We start from the raw sequence: 20,110 nt of genomic DNA on the forward strand, positions 1-20,110 counted from the left end.
TCATTTGTGCCACCTGTTCTTACGGCTTCCGGCTTTATTTTTAACATGAAATAAACGTTTTTCATCTTTCGACAAATGAGCCCCGGGCCTACTTTATCTTCTAGGTAACGGGGCGGCAGTGGCAGAACCCATCTCACCCGCCTGTGCTGCCAGGGAGCTGAGGGCTTCCCTTTCCCTTGCCGCTCAGCCACCGCGCTCTCCTTCCAGAAGCAGCTTGTTAGATTCGGGTGGGGGAGGCGGGGAAGCGGCCGCTGCCCGGGCGGGGCTGCAGAGCGGCCGCACTGCCGGGGAGGCACCGCCCTTTCCCTCCGCCCGGCGCTGCGGGGCCGCGGCCCGAGCCCCGTCTGGAGCCGCCGGGGGGCGGGCGGGGCCGCGCCAGCAGCGGGAGCCGCCAGCAGCGGGAGCCGCCCCCTCGGCCCGGCGGCGGGGGGCGTGTCGGCCTGCCCTCCCCGGCCTGCCCTTCCCAGGCTGCCCCGCGGCGGGCGGAGCGGAGCGGAGCGGCGGCGCGCCGGCCGGTGTCCCTGCCTCGGCATGTCCGACTCCGGCGGCGGTGGGGGCGGCGGCCCCGGCGGCGAGGAGGGCGGCATGGAGGTGTCGGGCTCGGCGGTGCAGAACGTGGCCGACGTGTCGGTGCTGCAGAAGCACCTGCGCAAGCTGGTGCCGCTGCTGCTGGAGGACGGCGGCGAAGCCCCGGCGGTGCTGGAGGCGGCGCTGGAGGAGAAGGGCGCCGTGGAGCATATGCGCAAGTTCCTCTCCGACCCGCAGGTCCACACGGTGCTGGTGGAGCGCTCCACCCTCAAAGGTGAGGCGAGAGCCGGGCGGCCGGCGCGCTGTCAAAATGGCGGCGGCCGCCGCTGCCTGCCTCCAGCCGCCGCCCTGCCGCGGGGTGGGAGGGGCGCGGCCCGCCGCGGGGGCTGCGGGGCCTGCGGGGCCTGGCCGCCTCACGGACGGCCCCGGTCGGGGAGGCGCCGGCCTGCGGCGCAGCGGGGGCGGCCCCTCTGCGGCGGCGGAGAGACGCGCTGCCGCCGCGCCTCTCCGCGGGGCCGGGGGTTGGGCGAGGACGGTGGCCGCGCTGGTTGTCTCCGCCCGGCCCGCCCCCCCCCTTTGCTCTTCGCTCCCCAGGCCTGGAGCCCGAGCTGACGGCCGGCGGCGGTCGCGGGCAGACGCACGGCGGGGCGGTGGGCGAGTGCGGGCGCAGGTGCTTTGTGTGCTGCCACTGCGGCCCGGCCTGCTTGGAAAGGCACCGAAAGTGCTTCGTCAGTAGGCGCGTCCACTGCGGCCTCCTTTCTGCCGGGGAAATGATCTCCTCCTTGGCAAGGCAGATAGCCGGTCTGAAACAAAAAACCAAAAAAATCTCCAAAGCCCTGGAGGAAAAGAAAATATCCAAAACGGAATCAGCCTGTAAAAAGCGTTATTCCGTGGTTAGCGAGTCTCCAAAGTTCATAAATCAAGATGTAGCTCTTGCAGTGCCTTTGTTTAGTTAGCAAAGCCTGGTGGCCGTGCTGCTTGTAAACCGTTCTCGGAAACCTCATCAAATGCTGCATTAAGTACTACAGCTAAGTTGATGCTGACTTGAGAAACATCTTTGTTATTTACACGCTGCTGTTACTGACTGTTTATTTCAAAAATGTCTTTTTATTGTCAAGAAATCTGTTGCTAAATAGACACTGTCACAGAATCCAGCCTAATGAACAGTAATAAAACATATCAGGGCTTCATTAATAACGCAGACTTCTACTGTTAAACAAGACGTACAGTCTGCGTATGGCTACGTGCCTGCCAGTCTGAGCTTGCAAAATTTTAGTATTAAACTTCTGGATCTCTAATCCTAGTGTGCTGTCCGTTCAGTCCCTGTAGTATATCAAATATATAGTCATACTTCGTATTGCATTATTTAACATGTCAACAGCCGCAGTGTAAGATACTGGATATATGCCCTGCAGCTGCTGCACGCTGAGGGAAACATGAAGAAGGTTCTACTCACTGTTCACTGTGAACTTAAGATGTCGCATAAAATATCCTCTCTTTGTTTCTCTTATGCTTATTTCCGCTGATTATCCTCTTCCTTCCTCTTCCAAAGTTTGAGAGTTCTTTTTCAGCACAGATAACAGAATTTTCTGGCAGGGACAAAAAGAGCAACAATCTTTATGAATTCATGATACAGTGTTTAACAAGATTTAAAGAAAATCCGTTGGATGTTAATAGGCTATGCAGATGATTTCTAAATTTCTCTTATGTCTGGCTCATGAGGTTGGTTATCCTTGGTTAGGGTTGGAAGTAATGAAAAATACTGGTGATCAGTTAGCTCCAGTCTTGTCACATCAATACTGTTATATATGTATGATTAAAAACAGATTGAGACACATTGCATGTTTTAGAAGCAAAATACTAATCTACTATGGGCAGAAGACATTTCCATCAATGTCTTGTGGTTTAACAGTAGTTATCTGGGGAGGGTGGATTTTCCGATTGACATCCAGTCTTCAAACTTAACAGATTCAGAACCTCTAGCAGCATAGGCAAACCTTGTTTTACCTGACACTACTAAAACAATATTACTGAAACTTGTGCATGAACTAGATAGTATGAAGTATTGATTACAAATACAGTGAAATAAAATCTGAGTAGTGAAAACTGCTCTGTGGTATCACTAGCTACACAGCCTGCCAGCAGCTTTCATATGGTACCTGTGGTGTCTAATGCAGTGTTGTTCTGTGACTTGGCTTCTGGTGCTCAGGATCACAAATGTGACACCCTAAGGCTGTATCTCCTGTGAAGGGCCAAATGAAATCAGAGCAGGATGAGAGTTCACTGTAATGCATCCAGTCAGAGTGTGTCCCCCAACAGGGAGTAACCTTCTGCACTGAAATCACTGCATTGCAGCACAGCTGCCTGCATCCCCACAATTACGTCATCTGGGATACATTGGCTGTGGTAATGCCTGAGTATTTCCCACGGCTTGGGTTTTTGATTTGTCGGGAGGTTTTTTTGTTCAGAGACTTAATTTCCAAATCCCTTTCAAAGAAAAAGTCTGAAAATAAAAGCAATCTTTAAAAGAAAAAAGCAGCTGATTAATATTCTCCCTGAAATGTAGTTAACCTGGCAGCATATCTGTAGAAATAAATGCACATTCTGTATTGCAGAAGATTCTCTCTCAGAATGTGAGTTATAATTCGCTTGTTGCAATGTTTTACCATTTTATATAGCAACCTAAAATTGTTGAGTTTGTTAAAAAACAATGAATCCACTCTGAATCTGAAGAATATTATTACAAAGCTAAATTTAACTTAATTTAGTTAATTAAGTTGGTGTAGAAATTAAAAATTGGAAAAGAGTCTCGTAATAGCAGAAGATGGTTGAGAGAGAGTGGCAGATGCCTTAGAAATAAAATATTTCTTACGTAGCATATTTTTTGCAGAGGATGTGGGAGACGAAGGAGAAGAGGAAAAAGAATTCATTTCCTACAGTATCAGCACTGACATTCATTATGGAATAAAATCAAACAGGTGAGTTAGGATAGAAATGTCAAGATCTATTTTACTATGAATGCAAAACCTACCCAAGCAGATTTACCTACTTTATCTACAAATTTACCTCCAGTTCACCTAGTGCTTCATGCAGTGTTTTTATTCAGATGGAGCAATAGCTTTTCAGGGTGGAGGCTCTGATAAAACTGGGTCATGAGGCTGAAAGGAATAGTCTTAGGACTTCTAGCTCTGAGGTTAAAGAAACAAAGTCTTACTAATTTGGTATACATGCAGATGTAACAGACACAGCTTGGGTTCAGTAATCTTCAGTTATGTCTGACTCTTACATATTTGTCACTTACCTTAACGCATATTTGAAGCTTCATAACATGTGTGCCTCTTTAGTGTGCCCATACTGCAGAGTCCTTTTTCATAGCTAAGTCTGGCTGATTACTGAAGTATGAAGATGTATTTATTGAAAGGCTTGTGTTCTTAGTCTCTTAGAAGAAAAATTACAAAGTATGATGATGCAGGCTAGCATTTGACTCTTGTGACCTAAACTTGCAGTCAGATTAAAGCTATTCTGTCACTTAAGTTTCAGATGTTTAGTTGGTAACTCTCTTCTCTGTTCTGCAGCCTGGCATTCATTAAGCGTACACCAGTGATTGATGCCGACAAACCAGTGTCTTCCCAACTGAGAGTGCTCACTCTCAGTGAAGATTCTCCATATGAAACGTTGCACTCTTTCATTAGCAATGCTGTTGCTCCCTTTTTCAAGTCCTATATCAGAGAATCTGGCAAAGCAGACAGGTAATTCAGTGTAAATACTGCACTTCCCTGCTAATGAATTATCAAGTAGGTGTTTAATGAGAAAACAGTGACTGTTCAAGGCAAGTCATGTGAAGTTTTTTAAGCACACAGTTGCATATGATGCTGTTGCTGACTGGGGAAGTAGTTCACGTGGCTTAAATGTGTTACATATGGTTTTTGTTTTAGCTTCTGATACAGAAACATTGTGCTTTTTCAGGGATGGAGATAAGATGGCTCCTTCAGTTGAGAAAAAGATTGCAGAACTTGAAATGGGCCTCTTGCATCTGCAGCAGAATATTGAAATTCCAGAGATTAGTCTGCCAATTCATGCAACCATTACTAATGTTGCCAAGCAGTGTTATGAACGTGGAGAAAAACCAAAGGTTACAGATTTTGGTGAGAAGGCTGAGGATCCGTTATTCCTCAATCAGCTACAATCTGGAGTCAACCGCTGGATTAGAGAGATACAAAAGGTAAAAACAAACAAACAAAAAACAACAACAAAAAAACCCAGAACACAACCAAAAGCCTAAGTACTAGACAGTGCGATAAGAACTTCTGTGTAGTACGCTGTATCTTCTTCACAGTTTAACTGGTAAAATACTGCTCCATGCAGGATACTCTGAAGATCTGAGACCAGTTTTCTGAGTCACCAGAGACACTAGTCTAAATTAGACAAAGTCTGATTCTAGATTAGACTAAGCCTAGTATAATTTAGAGTCTAGTCTAAATTGTTCTGCAAGTAGCTGAGAGGATGACTATTTTATTTCTACTGTAATAGACTCAAATAACTGGCAGTAAGCTTGTAACTATTCTTCAGACCTTTACAGCAGACTGAGAGAAACAGGTCTTGCTGGTTTGTTCTGTTTTTTCCCCAGGTGCTTCCACAACAACTTCAGAACAGTTGCTTCGGTCCTATCTTGTAATCTCTTGTACTCCTGCGTGTTACTTTTCAAAAGACTTCTGCTGTTCTTGTGTTGTCACTCAGAAATAGCATTTCAGATACTGCTATGGCCTTTTTTTCCTCCATGGGCACAGTAAGCCTATTGCTTGTGGTGCCTTTTCTTATTCCAGAGCATAAAACATTTGTTTTCTTGCCTGGCTCATCTGTCATTAACCAGAATACAGACACTGATCAGGAAAATGGACAGGCAGCCTTTTTAGGATATGCTGAAGATACTATGGGAAGGTCCTAAAACTGACCTTAAGGACCACTGGAATTAAACTTTGACTCTTGTTGCATTGCAGTTCCTACACTTCTCACAGAATGAGTGCCAAAAACTGTCTGAGGTTGGATTATTAAAACCTAGTAGATGTTATGTGTTTCAGTTATATTTCATAATAGAGCAAGTTTTTACAGTTGAAGCATATAAACTAAATGCTTTTTTCTCTCCCTTCTCTGTCTCTCTATTACTTTTAAGGTGACCAAATTAGATCGAGATCCTGCATCAGGCACTGCGTTACAGGAGATAAGCTTCTGGTTAAATTTGGAACGGGCTCTGTATCGCATTCAGGAAAAACGGGAAAGTCCAGAAGTTCTTCTAACTCTGGATATTCTAAAACATGGCAAACGTTTTCACGCAACTGTCAGCTTCGATACGGACACAGGTAAAGTGTCTGTTCAATAAAATTTTTCACAAGTTTCCTATGGAACTTAAGCTGTTAGAGAAGTTGAACATTGTGGTACAAAGAACAATGCTGTTTAGAGTAGCCTTGGTCTAGTTAAAACTACAGATTTGATTATATTCTACATCTTTTCTATTACATTTAGGTCTAAAACAAGCTCTGGAAACTGTGAATGACTATAATCCACTGATGAAAGACTTTCCACTGAATGATCTGCTGTCTGCTACTGAGCTGGACAAAATAAGGCAGGCCCTTGTTGCAATATTTACCCATTTGAGAAAAATCAGAAACACAAAATACCCAATCCAGAGGGCATTGCGTTTAGTGGAGGCTATTTCAAGAGATCTGAGCTCTCAGCTACTTAAAGTGTTGGGAACTAGAAAATTGATGCATGTTGCCTATGAAGAATTTGAAAAGGTATGTTCACAGTTTTGTGATAAATGGTGGCTGTATTTTTTGCACTGAATAGTGACTTTCAGGAAGCATTTAATTTGGGAGCTAAAGTTCGTATTCTAAAACTCTCTTCAGGTAATGGTTGCGTGCTTTGAAGTATTCCAAACCTGGGATGATGAATATGAGAAGCTACAAGTTCTGCTGAGAGATATTGTGAAAAGAAAAAGGGAGGAGAACCTGAAGATGGTGTGGCGTATCAATCCAGCTCACAGGAAGCTCCAAGGTCGTCTTGATCAAATGAGGAAATTCAGACGTCAGCATGAGCAGCTGAGGGCAGTTATTGTGAGAGTCTTACGACCTCAGGTAATATTTTTGTTCATAATCAGACAAAATCTGTGCGGCTTCTTCAAGAATGTTTGCTGTTGCTTTAAAAAATTACCAGGACAAAACTAATGTAATATTCAGCTTTGCTGTCAGCTTCCAAAAACAGTCTAGTTTTGAACCTTTTCTGATAGGCTTAGCTTTAATTCTGATGTACATACATTGCATATTACATGACCATGCTTGTGTTAATAGACGCAGCAAGTCCAGACATAACAGTGGAGATCAGTAAGTGTGTAAATACTTGAGCTTGGCTAAAGCCACGGTGGAAAATGAGATTATTCTGCACAACAGTGGAAGTTTTTAAAGTAACTGTGTTGCCCAATTCCTAATGGAACTTAAATCTGAAACATGACTGAAAGCTTATTAGGGATTTGGTACCAGTTTGTAGGTTTTTTGCAATGCTTGTTAGAACAGACTGTCTTTAGCTATTTGTAGGTAAATTTTGAAGTATCCAACTCACTAAGCTCTGATTCTAATGCAGGTAACTGCTGTTGCCCAGCAAAATCAAGGAGAGGTACCTGAACCACAGGATATGAAAGTAGCAGAAGTCCTTTTTGATGCCGCAGATGCTAACGCGATTGAAGAAGTCAATCTTGCTTATGAAAATGTTAAGGAAGTAGATGGCTTAGATGTTTCCAAAGAAGGTACAGAAGCCTGGGAGGCAGCAATGAAACGGTATGATGAAAGAATTGATAGAGTTGAAACAAGAATAACTGCCCGTTTGAGAGACCAACTTGGTACAGCAAAGAATGCCAATGAAATGTTCAGAATCTTCTCTCGGTTTAATGCATTGTTTGTCAGACCTCACATTCGCGGTGCCATTCGTGAATATCAAACGCAGTTGATCCAGCGCGTAAAAGATGATATTGAGTCTCTTCATGACAAATTTAAAGTACAGTACCCACAGAGTCAAGCTTGTAAAATGAGTCATGTTCGTGACTTGCCTCCTGTGTCTGGGTCTATAATTTGGGCAAAACAGATTGACAGACAGCTCACTGCTTACATGAAGCGTGTTGAGGATGTCCTTGGCAAAGGTTGGGAGAACCATGTAGAAGGTCAGAAACTAAAGCAGGATGGAGATAGTTTTCGCATGAAGCTCAACACTCAGGAGATCTTTGATGACTGGGCCAGAAAAGTTCAGCAACGCAATCTTGGTGTGTCTGGACGTATTTTCACCATTGAAAGCACTCGTGTACGAGGTCGAACTGGAAATGTCCTGAAACTGAAAGTCAACTTCCTCCCAGAAATAATTACACTTTCAAAAGAAGTCCGAAACCTGAAGTGGCTCGGTTTCCGTGTTCCACTAGCAATCGTCAACAAAGCTCACCAAGCAAACCAGCTCTACCCATTTGCTATTTCTCTCATTGAAAGTGTCCGTACATACGAACGAACATGTGAGAAAGTAGAAGAGCGTAATACTATCTCGCTTCTGGTTGCTGGCTTGAAGAAGGAGGTGCAAGCATTAATTGCAGAAGGAATTGCTCTCGTGTGGGAATCGTACAAACTCGATCCATATGTGCAACGCTTAGCTGAGACTGTCTTCAGTTTCCAGGAGAAGGTTTGTTTTATCTTTTACATTCTGCAGAATTTCTACATTCATACTTTAGTAACGTGTGGTTAACCAAAAGCGGAACTGGATAGCTGATGACCTGTTCTGTAGCTCTTTGGTTAAGTAGCTGGTTGAGTTGGCACAAATTGGCCAGCTGAATGGATCTTTTAGTACTACTAAAATTGACAGACTTGCTTCATCTAAATAAAGAGAAGTGACTAATCATTACTGCATAATTATTGTTGCCTTGATCTAACCTGTCAAACTAAACATCCCATTTTTCCTAAACCATTTTAGGTGGATGATCTGCTCATTATTGAAGAGAAAATAGACCTGGAAGTGAGGTCATTGGAAACATGCATGTATGATCACAAGACTTTCTCTGAAATCTTGAACAGGGTTCAGAAAGCTGTGGATGACTTAAATCTTCATTCATATTCAAATTTGCCAATCTGGGTCAATAAATTGGATATGGAGGTATGTTTGAGATCAAGGAATAGTGTATATATTTAGAGGAAACATTTTAATCAGGTGCAAAATTTTTTTTAATTAAACTCCTCATAGTCACCCAAGAAAAATTCTCTCTAAAAATTTCAGTGTGTTTTTAGTATGCAGAAGATGCAAAACCTGTTTGGTTTTGCTGTTGACTTTTGGGATCAATTAGTTCAAGGGCAGTGCTGTCCTTTGAAGAAAAAAGTTTGATACAGCTTGACTGCCTAGAAGGTGCTGGGGATAAAGGGTGGGGAAAACTCGCTATGCCAGTAGCAAAGACTCATTGCCTTCGTATTGTTTGGTTCTGCCTGCTAAGTTTCAGGTCATTGGACACTAGGCCAACTTCAAAGCAGTTAAAAGTGATAAGTTCTGTTAAAGTCCATGAGGACAGGAGAAGCTTTGAATTGATATTCAGTGAAAATTTACCAAAACTCTTAAACGTCTTTAATGACTTAGTAAAGGAGCACTTGGTTATATGAGGCACCATAGTGTGCCTGCTGTCAGAGTATATCCATAGTGAGGATCTTTATGCAGTGAATATGCAGCTTTTTTTCTCCAATGTGTCTTCTTTTCTGTAGATTGAAAGAATTCTAGGTGTTCGTCTGCAAGCTGGACTGAGGGCCTGGACCCAAGTTCTTCTTGGACAAGCAGATGACAAAGCAGAAGTTGACATGGATACAGATGCTCCTCAAGTGAGCCATAAGCCTGGTGGCGAACCCAAGATCAAAGTAAGCTTTGTTGTGGGGTTTTGTTGGGTTTTTTCCTTATTGTCAATTACTTAATGCAAGAATTATGTCCGAGGCTTATATGGGAGATGAATATTTCTTCTGCATTCGGTTTTGGAGGAATACTTGCCTCCTCCCATTTAAGTGCAAATTGATTTTTCAAGAAAGCATGCTACTTCTTGAAGTCCAAAATCCTTGTCTACATGTAACAGTATCTGCCGGTAAAACTGACTGTGTTTACTGTTTTTGCAGAACATTGTACATGAACTAAGAATAACCAACCAGGTGATATATTTGAATCCACCAATTGAAGAGTGTAGATACAAACTCTATCAAGAAATGTTTTCTTGGAAGATGGTAATCCTGTCGCTGCCGAGAATTCAAAGTCAGAGATACCAGGTAAGTGTAATGAAGCTGTATATAAGTCTCAGCAGTTATTTTCACTTTGCAATTAATTGTGCTCAGTATCTTAGTGTGTTGCTCTAGGACTGAATCTGAGTGCCCTAGAAATTTGTGTGTATCGTGTATGATTGTTCTTAGGTTGGAGTACATTATGAGCTGTCTGAGGAAGAGAAATTCTATCGTAATGCATTGACAAGGATGCCTGATGGCCCTGCTGCTCTGGAGGAGTCATACTCTGCTGTCATGGGAATTGTGACTGAAGTGGAGCAGTATGTCAAGGTAGGAGACTGACACCATGTAATGCTACAGCTAAAATGAACATAGACTTTTCTCTCAGTTTTCCTGGAGGTTGGGGGGACACACATCATTTGGAATATACTGAAGAAGTTCTGAACATTGTTTGTGAAATACCTCAATTAGGTTTGGCTGCAGTACCAGTGTCTGTGGGATATGCAGGCTGAAAACATATATAACCGTCTTGGAGAAGACCTGAATAAGTGGCAAGCCCTTTTAGTTCAGATAAGAAAGGCAAGGGGAACATTTGACAATGCAGAAACCAGAAAGGAATTTGGACCTGTTGTCATAGACTATGGCAAGGTAAGAAATTGTAATTATTGTTTGTGATAAATGCATTAAATCTCAGAATAGCTGTATGACACAAAATAGCAAGGCCCACAGATTACTATTATGTAACTTTATTCAATTGTAGGTACAATCAAAGGTGAACTTGAAGTATGACTCCTGGCACAAGGAAGTGCTCAGCAAATTTGGCCAAATGCTTGGTCAGAATATGACGGAGTTTCATTCACAAATTTCTAAGGTAAGACAAGTCCAAATTCCAGTTTTTCACTTTCAGATCAACTGTTCCAGACTTGTAAACCACTGATTTGTGCCCCAAACAGTCCCGTCAAGAGCTGGAGCAGCATTCAGTGGACACTGCCAGCACATCAGACGCAGTGACGTTCATCACATATGTGCAGTCCCTGAAACGTAAAATCAAGCAGTTTGAAAAGCAAGTTGAGGTATGTTGTCTTGCTAATGATTCTTACTTCTGGAAATGTCAGACTTAGCTCTTGAGATGCAACTTCATGATATTCAAGTTCTCTTGAGAACAGACTTGAACTTCATATCCTGAGAAATCCTGTGAACTCTGTAGTGAGCCCTTGTTAAAATACATTGAGTACTTAGCCTTGAGACTTAAGTTAATTTTGTCTTTTTAACATAACAACCACTGTCTCTTGTAGCTTTATCGCAATGGTCAGCGCTTGCTTGAGAAACAGAGGTTCCAGTTTCCATCCTCTTGGCTGTACATTGACAACATTGAAGGAGAATGGGGTGCCTTTAATGACATCATGCGTAGAAAGGATTCTGCTATTCAACAACAAGTAGCAAATTTGCAGATGAAGATAGTTCAGGAGGATCGTGCAGTGGAGAGCCGAACAACTGACTTGCTAACAGACTGGGAGAAAACAAAGCCTGTAACAGTAAGTAGTGATGAATAATATTCAGCAAATGAGGTAGATTCTCTGCATTCAGTAAGTAGGCAGTTTATGCTTTTTCACAGTCTTCCATTTTAGATGATGGTAAAAGTCTTTTTGAGGGTTCTATAATAACTTATCAAAGTATTGATTTAGGGAGGGAGTAGCAGAAGGAAATTTATCCTTAACAGAAGCCTGTGTCTCAGGTGCAAAAAGCAAGACAGCTTCAGTTACTAAGAAAGTTTTGGCTGAAACAAGGGATATGTCAGAGGCATGCATGTAGGAGGATTCAGAAGCAAGGTGCTTTCCCCCCCGCCCCCAAAAGTGATATTTAGAAAAGCCAGAAACCGTATGTGCAAGTGGGATGAGACTTATTCTGGATTAGTGTGTAGTTTTACTGTCAGCAAACTGGAAATGGAAAAATAATGACACAAACCAACATTTAGTATTTAGTCCTTGCTTTTAACTTGGCTTCAGCTTGAGTAGGATTTTTGGATTAATGTATCCCATCCAAACTTTAGGGAAACCTGCGTCCAGAAGAGGCTCTTCAAGCTCTTACCATTTATGAAGGAAAATTCGGCAGGCTGAAGGATGATCGTGAGAAGTGTGCGAAGGCCAAGGAGGCTCTGGAACTGACAGATACAGGACTACTCAGTGGCAGTGAAGAGCGTGTCCAGGTACAACCTGCTCACACAGTTGCAGATTAAAATGTTTTAGTTCCATCTCTCTGTCCCTTAAGAGCATGACTTGTAGCCTGCGATGTTCTAGTTTCAAGACACAATCTCCACACTTACTCAGTTCTAGCCTTAAGAGACTGTGATCTCTTTCTTGACTGTCTTATTCTCATGAAGCTAGTATGTGACCTGCAAGAATCTCATCTGGGTCACTTGCTATTGCAGTTCTATTGAATTAGCAAGCTATCTGAAGGCTTTTGACATGTTAAAAGTATCCTGTTTAACTCCCCCACACTAATGACTTTGAAGAAATTAGGAATAACTGCTGATGTTTGATACATTCTTTACTATAGGTAGCCCTTGAAGAGTTGCAGGATCTCAAAGGCGTCTGGTCTGAACTCTCTAAGGTCTGGGAACAGATTGATCAAATGAAAGAACAACCCTGGGTTTCAGTACAGCCTCGCAAGGTACTTCACTTCTGTATACGTAAACAGTGTAACTACCGCAAGTATATGCAAATTAGGAATTGGACCTCTTGAGATAGACATGTTCAGCTGTCATGTTCCAGATAGTTTTCAGTGTTTAGGTACCTTTTTCAGTATCTTGTGAGCACGTTTTTTGTCATGCTAAGGTTAAAAAAAATTCACAGGGTTTGTCACAACTGAAGTAATTTTGCAGGGGATTTATGCAATTCCAGTAGTTTTGAAATTGAGATTGAACTGCATCTACAGAGAAGGAACCATGCTGTTTTTAAATAGGCGGTTGGACCTCGTTAGGGAAACTTCATTATGTGGTTGGATGAACAGCATCAGTTTTAGTTCAGAGCTCAGGAGGTAGAGAGCAGTAGGAACACTAAGCCATGAACTGTGACAATACTATGTCATAAATCTTAATCAGACCAATAAAATTACATTCCCAGCTTTAGAGTAACCACATCTTATGCAAATACATATAACATTAAAAGAGCTGTACTGTTGGTAATATCTCATTAGCAAGAGGTTTCTGTAAAAATAAATAGACAACTTTGAACTTGTACAACTATGTGTACAGCACTTGCAGAGAAAGATTTCATTGCTTTTGTGTTGCTGACAGCTTCGACAAAACTTAGATGGTCTGCTGAACCAACTGAAGAATTTCCCTGCCCGTTTGCGACAGTATGCCTCCTATGAGTATGTTCAGAGACTCCTGAAGGGCTACATGAAGGTAAGGTATACTAATTTCTAAAGTGCATGTATCTTATAGTTCAAGTTCAGGGATGTAACTTGCTTTCTTGTCTTCTGTAGATAAACATGTTAGTCATTGAACTGAAATCTGAGGCACTTAAGGATCGTCACTGGAAGCAGCTGATGAAGAGGCTTCACGTTAACTGGGTTGTCTCAGAATTGACCCTGGGTCAGATCTGGGATGTTGATTTACAGAGGAATGAAGCAATCGTCAAAGATGTACTGCTCGTGGCTCAGGGAGAGATGGCTTTGGAAGAGTTCTTGAAACAGGCCAGTATCAGCTCTTGTATGTATGCACATAATAGCAAATGAGAGGCTTGCTGTCGGGTGGCTGATACTTGTGTGGTAAACTTGTCAATCTAAGCTGTTGATAGAAGTGCTGAGACTCCATGGAACACTCTGGTTTGGGGAACAGCTTAAAGCTATGTAAGCTTCCTCTGGTGAAACTTGCATTATTTGGGAAAAGCAGACCTTGATAAAGACTGCAAAGACCCCACCTTGTTTAAGTTTTGCCTAAACAGCATCGTATTCTCAATATTGTTAACAAAAGCTTGAGCATAAACCCAAAATCCTTGCCTAAAAAAAGTAAAATCTGATTACTGTAGTACATTTCTACTTTGTAACTATGTTGGAGCAGATATTATTGAGGTCATATCTTAAACATTTTTTCTTCAGATAAGAGAAGTGTGGAACACTTACGAACTGGACTTGGTCAATTACCAGAACAAATGTCGTTTGATTCGTGGATGGGATGACCTTTTCAACAAAGTAAAAGAGCACATTAACAGTGTGTCTGCTATGAAGCTATCCCCATACTACAAGGTAAAATGGACAACAAAGCTAAAGAATCTTCATTTATTTCTGCCTTCCTCTTTAGTTTATGTATTTGTCAGCAGGGACTATATTCACTATTTAAGTTGATAGACAATTAATTGCGTATGCATACTTTGTAACTCTCAAGCAACTGTTTCCACTAATAATTATTAGCAGTCAAACTCCTCATACTATTAAAATGAATATTAATACAGCATTTAAACTTCAGGTGTTTGAGGAAGATGCCCTTAGCTGGGAAGATAAACTGAACCGTATCATGGCACTCTTTGATGTCTGGATAGATGTCCAAAGGCGATGGGTCTACCTGGAGGGTATCTTTACTGGCAGTGCAGACATCAAGCACTTGCTGCCTGTGGAGACCCAGCGGTTCCAGAGGTAATTGCTTTGTTCTTTTATTGCCTCCCTTGGGGCACCATATGGACAGGCCTGCAACTGCATGACTTCAGTGTAGCAATCTCCAAGTTGAAATGCTGACTGTATTCTTATGTGGTCCAGCTGGATTATAGTCCTGCTGTAGACATAAGTTCATCAAGCAAACACATATGGCAAGAGGTGCATGTAGACAACTATGACAGAAAAGGGTTTATTATAAACAAGCTGACGTACAATTTTTAGAAGATTATTGGGATTCAGGTGGGTTTTCTTGCCAGTTCCAGTCAGGTACCTCAGGGATTTTTCTGGCATTGTGGCTCCAACAAGCAGGCTCATATCTGTTGCCAGAGCCTTTAGTCTCACCCTTCAAACATAATTTTCTTCCTCTGCTTTAAGTTGCTCTGGTCATCCTTATTCATTCCACACACTTCCAGTCAGATCAAAGAATCAGATTTATGCATCTCTTCAGAAAATGAAGAAAAGTAGACCTTCAACAGTGGAATTAATAGATTGAACATTGCAAAGAAGTTAAGTGATGTTGCTGTGGACTTGAAGTAGGTGAAGAGCTATTTTGGGTATTTAACCTTTTGTTCCCTAGGGCAGCCACAACAATTAGAGAGGCAGCAGTCATTTAGAGACAAGTAACTTTGGTGTTCTGCAGGCCTGTTGTTACTGAGTTCACACTAATGTACTATGTTATTTTACTTGCAGCATCAGCACTGAATTTTTGGCACTCATGAAAAAGGTGTCAAAATCTCCACTTGTGATGGATGTTCTTAACATTCAAGGTGTGCAGAGGTCATTAGAGAGACTGGCAGACTTGCTTGGGAAAATACAGAAGGCACTGGGAGAATACTTGGAAAGGGAGAGGTCCTCTTTCCCTCGGTAAGAAGTTGCCTCGTGAAGTAATTTGATGTTTCTGTTCAGGAATTGGTGTACTGTTCTGTAAAGCCTCGTGCCAATTTTTATGTATTGCATATATGTAAGATGTTATGACCATTTAAATTTCTGTTTTCTAAATACAGAATTCAGTTATAGTGACTTCTCAGGAAGTGGGGCTCAAACTTCCCTTACTTTTGCTCATCTGTGGCTGGTTGTAGGATTCAGATACTGCTTAAGGAACAATTGCAGCTGATTTCTGTAAACTTACAAGTCTGTTTTGAACTGCTTAATTCTGACATTTGATTGAAGGACAGTGTCTAAACTGTCATAATCCAGTATTTAAGTCATTGGTTCTGACTTACCTGTAGTCCTCAACTAGTTTGTCACTTAGCTTGAGAAGATAAGGGTGAGGGAGGTACTGAGTGGGAGTTCTCCCTGTCTAATAGACTTAGTTCAATCCCAGGCTCTGCTGTGGGTATTTCAGGGATGGATAGGTAAAGAAAACGATTCATGGTATGGAGTATGTATATACACCTTTGTATGATACAGACCACGTGAACTGAGACTTAATCTTAGCAAATTTATAGTTCATGCACTTGCAGTGTTGGGGAAATGAGCGTCAATTACTCCTGCACAGTGGCCATCTGTGAAGCATAAAAAAATTAAAAGTGATAGTTGGAGTTCTGATATAGATCTACATTTATGTAATTATTAGGTTTTATTTTGTTGGTGATGAAGACTTGCTTGAAATCATTGGAAACAGCAAAAATGTTGCTAAGCTGCAGAAACACTTCAAGAAGATGTTTGCTGGCGTTTCTAGCATTATTCTCAATGAAGATAATTCTGTGGTTCTTGGGATATCCTCACGTGAAGGAGAGGAGGTATAGCTGCAGTGTTTCTTTTTGAATAAAATTCTGGAAATAAGTGGATGTGGACTGACTTAAACCTAATTCTTGCAGGTGCTGTTCAAAACACCTGTCTCCATCACAGAACATCCCAAGATCAATGAGTGGCTCACTCTTGTTGAAAAAGAAATGAGAGTGACCCTTGCTAAATTGCTTGCAGAATCTGTTACTGAAGTAGAAATCTTTGGAAAAGCAACTTCAATTGATCCAGCAGTCTACATCTCTTGGATTGACAAATACCAGGTATCACTATGGAACTTAAGCATACTGCAGCTTGATTACTTCAGTGAGGAAAAACTATCTGATGAGGATTTTTGTTACACAGGCTCAGCTTGTTGTCCTGTCAGCCCAGATCGCGTGGTCTGAGAATGTCGAGTCAGCCCTCAATGGTGTGGGTGGAGTTGGAGACAACAGTCCTCTCCACTCCGTGCTAGCTAATGTTGAGGTCACCCTCAATGTCCTGGCAGACTCAGTGCTGATGGAGCAGCCACCTCTTCGCAGAAGGAAACTGGAGCACTTGGTAAGTAAAAACCTCCTTTCCTCTTCTGGATTTGCAGGTGAGACTTTTTAAAAGTTTAATGAAAAGACTGATTAGTCTAAGACTTGTTTTTCCTCTAGGAAAATGTTTCATGCAATTTAAGCAACTATATCAAGCCCTGATCCTGTAGGTGGTGGTAGTTTTTCACTCTAGTCAGCTTAATGCATGATAGCATATTGTAGACTAGCTCACTGAATTGATCTTCAAACTACCTCTTCCAAATAGGGAAGTTACTGATTTCTTCATTCAGATGTAAAATATCTCATTAAACTGCTTATTATTGTAATTATTATATGCTTTTGTTTGTAAATAAGAGGGAAGGAAGTTAAAATCATTCTGGGTTATTTATATAGATTTTTTTAGAGGGAAATATCTGGACTGTTTTAGGAGTACTTGTCTTCATAGTTCCTGGTAAATAAAATAATTAGTTCAGTAGTATAAGGGGTTAACAGACTAACTGAAGTAGAGTGCTTTGCTGAAAGCTAGGGAAGTCCTTAAGAGCAGTCAACATTGGTGGTTTTGTCTTTGTAGCAACAGATTTAAAGGCAGAGACTGTTGGCAGGTCATGATTTCTAAGTGATGGCAACTTGCTATGCTAATCTAATGGCTTTATTAGCAATGGCTTGTGTTGCTGTGGTCTAAGAAGTTACTTCATTCTCCAGATCACCGAGTTGGTGCACCAGAGAGATGTTACAAGATCACTGATTAAAAGCAAGATTGACAACTCCAAATCCTTTGAGTGGCTCAGCCAAATGCGGTTCTACTTTGACCCAAAACAGACAGATGTGTTGCAACAGCTCTCCATTCAGATGGCAAATGCCAAATTCAACTATGGCTTTGAGTACCTTGGTGTTCAGGATAAGCTAGTACAGACTCCTCTTACTGACCGCTGTTACCTGACAATGACACAAGCCCTGGAAGCAAGACTTGGAGGATCACCGTTTGGTAAGTTTCTACTGAAGTACAATAAAAACTTGAGGCAAGTATATAAACTCTTACCCTCTCTAATATATAGCTTTAATGTAAACATGCATAACTAAGATACTGAAGAACAGAACAGTCTTGTGGGGGAAGTTATAACACTTCTAGGTTTCACTGAATCCTCTTGTTAGGAACAGTCAGAATTGATATGTTGGCAGATTACATGAGTAGGCAGCAGTACCTCAGATGTTAAACACTAAAACGTGTCTCTTCCGCTTCAAAAATAGGTCCTGCTGGTACTGGTAAAACAGAATCTGTTAAAGCTCTTGGACATCAGCTTGGGCGCTTTGTGCTGGTTTTCAACTGTGATGAAACATTTGACTTCCAGGTAAGCTGATTAAAAAAAATGTAGTCTTGGCTAACAAGCAGTAGGAAACAGCCAGCAGTGTTTTTTTTCAGGGTGATTATCTGTAAGTCTTAACGGAGCTGGTACTGTGGGTTATATAGATGCTCTGTAACAAAAAGCGCCCAAAGCAAAAATGGGGCAGAACATTGCTGGGGGGGGGGGGTGGTTCTTGTTTTTTAGAACTGGTAGTTCTATAGCAGGAAATGGAGGGAAAGGAAGTACAGGGTGGGTGCTTAAGACTGGCTTTAGAAAAGTAACTTAAACTGTTTAGTTTGCATTGGTAGTACTGGCTTAATGGGGAATAGATGAGAGTGTGAGACTGCCAAAGTAGCTTACTATGACCAAATTATCCTTTGCAACATAACTTGGAGTTTGAAGAATCTTTCACATACTGAGACAAAACTAAGAAAATGTACCCAGGTATTTCAAAGTTGATGACATCTTCAAACTGAGAACTAGATGAAATGGCTCTGTAAACTGTAGCACAGCAAACATCTCAAAATAAGAACCTCGGTCAGATGCATATGTAAAAAAACAATATAAAACATGGGCAAGGAATCATGATACTTCATGGACTCTGTCAGGTTGCCCATGTGGTATTTTTTCTTCTGTACAGCTGTATTTTGATCAGACCAGGGGTCCGTTTAGTCAGCATTTGGCCTGTACTGATGACTGTAACAAAATACTTAGGAAGCAGTAAGATCACAGATAGTGCGTGATCCTCGTTCCTTGCCCCCAGTCCCCTTCCTGCCTCTGACAGTTGTGAGGATCAGGAGGTCCCAAGCTGAAATGGGTTACTCTATTCATGCTCCAGTGAACCTTTCTCCAAGTACTCATTTCTCCCCTTAAATACACATGCACACTTGTTTCTATAGCATTCTCTACCAAAGAGTTCCACTGCATTACTATGCACTTTATGAAGGAGTACCTTCTTTTGTCTTTTTTAATGATTCCTTAGTTCTTGTAGTGGAAAACACAGGGAACAGTTGATTCCTATTCATCCTACACCAGTAGCTTTTAGACCTCCATCTGTTGTGATTTAAACCCGGCCAGCAGCCAAACACCACACAGCTGCTTGCCACCCTCCCCTGTCCAGGGAATGGGGGAGACAATTGGAGGAGTAAAGGTAAGGAGACTTGTAGGTTGAGGAAAAAAACAATAATTGAAATAAAAATAATAATGGTAATAATGATAGTAGTAATAAAACATACAAACAAGTGATGCACAATGCGATTGCTCACCACCCACCTATTGATTCCCAGACCATTCCTGGCTAGCGATCCCAGAGGGGGGAAAATCCCGAAACCACAATCCCAGAAGAGCCCGAGCTTCCCAGCCCACTCTCATCTATATATACACATATAGATCATATACATGAGCATGACATTATAGGATATGGAACATTTCATTGGCCAATTTGGGTCTGTTGCTCTGGCTGTGCTTCCTCCCAGCTTCTTGTACACCTGCACATGGGCAGGGCATAGGAATTTGAAAAGTCCTTCATTTCTTAGCAACAACTGAAAACATCAGTGTATTACCAACATTTTTCTCACACCAAATCCCATACTGAATCCAAAACAGCATTATTCTAGCTACTCAGAAGAAAAAATAGCTCTATCCCAGACGAAACCAGGACACCATCATATTCCCTCATGTTGCCTTTTGTGGAATCCTACCTTAAAGGTTGTTTTTTAGGTGGAAGCCTTATCATACTTTGGCCATCCAGTTCGCTCTTCTGAAATGTTTTGTAATTCTAGTTTCCTCCTTGCAATAAAGGACTAGAACTGCAACTGGTATTAATGGTGTCAGCAAACAAAATGTTATGCAGTGGACTTATATTGACTGTTTTGCAAATACACTGCAGTACAGTATGTAGTAATAGGAAGTTGTGATCATCTTCTATGATTCTGTGAAGCAGTGAACATCTGAAAGTCAGTTAGAACCCTTTTATAACTCCGACGGTACTATGGAGATGGTAACCCACATACAAATACAGCTTCTTCCTGCCTTGGATGCATTGTATAAAGTG

At 41.8% G+C, this 20,110-nt stretch overlaps 1 protein-coding gene across 1 annotated transcript in view; it reads left to right on the top strand.

Annotated features, from left to right (window-relative positions):
• The first annotated feature begins 478 nt into the window (after positions 1-478).
• DYNC1H1 (dynein cytoplasmic 1 heavy chain 1) overlaps positions 479-20,110 on the top strand; it is a 46,428-nt gene continuing 26,796 nt past the window's right edge. The window contains exons 1-28 of the mRNA XM_074868795.1: positions 479-802; positions 3,419-3,506; positions 4,104-4,277; positions 4,495-4,750; positions 5,699-5,885; positions 6,049-6,320; positions 6,432-6,659; positions 7,162-8,238; positions 8,527-8,706; positions 9,300-9,449; positions 9,699-9,845; positions 9,987-10,127; positions 10,269-10,445; positions 10,558-10,668; positions 10,751-10,870; positions 11,093-11,332; positions 11,848-12,003; positions 12,354-12,467; positions 13,093-13,203; positions 13,284-13,493; positions 13,899-14,045; positions 14,266-14,432; positions 15,141-15,314; positions 16,027-16,192; positions 16,271-16,459; positions 16,542-16,736; positions 17,417-17,699; positions 17,963-18,063. Of these exons, the coding sequence (XP_074724896.1) occupies positions 532-802; positions 3,419-3,506; positions 4,104-4,277; positions 4,495-4,750; positions 5,699-5,885; positions 6,049-6,320; positions 6,432-6,659; positions 7,162-8,238; positions 8,527-8,706; positions 9,300-9,449; positions 9,699-9,845; positions 9,987-10,127; positions 10,269-10,445; positions 10,558-10,668; positions 10,751-10,870; positions 11,093-11,332; positions 11,848-12,003; positions 12,354-12,467; positions 13,093-13,203; positions 13,284-13,493; positions 13,899-14,045; positions 14,266-14,432; positions 15,141-15,314; positions 16,027-16,192; positions 16,271-16,459; positions 16,542-16,736; positions 17,417-17,699; positions 17,963-18,063 (5,832 nt within the window). The 5' untranslated portion in view covers positions 479-531. The remainder of the gene's footprint in view (positions 803-3,418; positions 3,507-4,103; positions 4,278-4,494; positions 4,751-5,698; positions 5,886-6,048; positions 6,321-6,431; positions 6,660-7,161; positions 8,239-8,526; positions 8,707-9,299; positions 9,450-9,698; positions 9,846-9,986; positions 10,128-10,268; positions 10,446-10,557; positions 10,669-10,750; positions 10,871-11,092; positions 11,333-11,847; positions 12,004-12,353; positions 12,468-13,092; positions 13,204-13,283; positions 13,494-13,898; positions 14,046-14,265; positions 14,433-15,140; positions 15,315-16,026; positions 16,193-16,270; positions 16,460-16,541; positions 16,737-17,416; positions 17,700-17,962; positions 18,064-20,110) is intronic.

This window comes from Strix uralensis, chromosome 4 (assembly GCF_047716275.1).
Source record: "Strix uralensis isolate ZFMK-TIS-50842 chromosome 4, bStrUra1, whole genome shotgun sequence".
NCBI classification, from domain to species: domain Eukaryota; kingdom Metazoa; phylum Chordata; class Aves; order Strigiformes; family Strigidae; genus Strix; species Strix uralensis.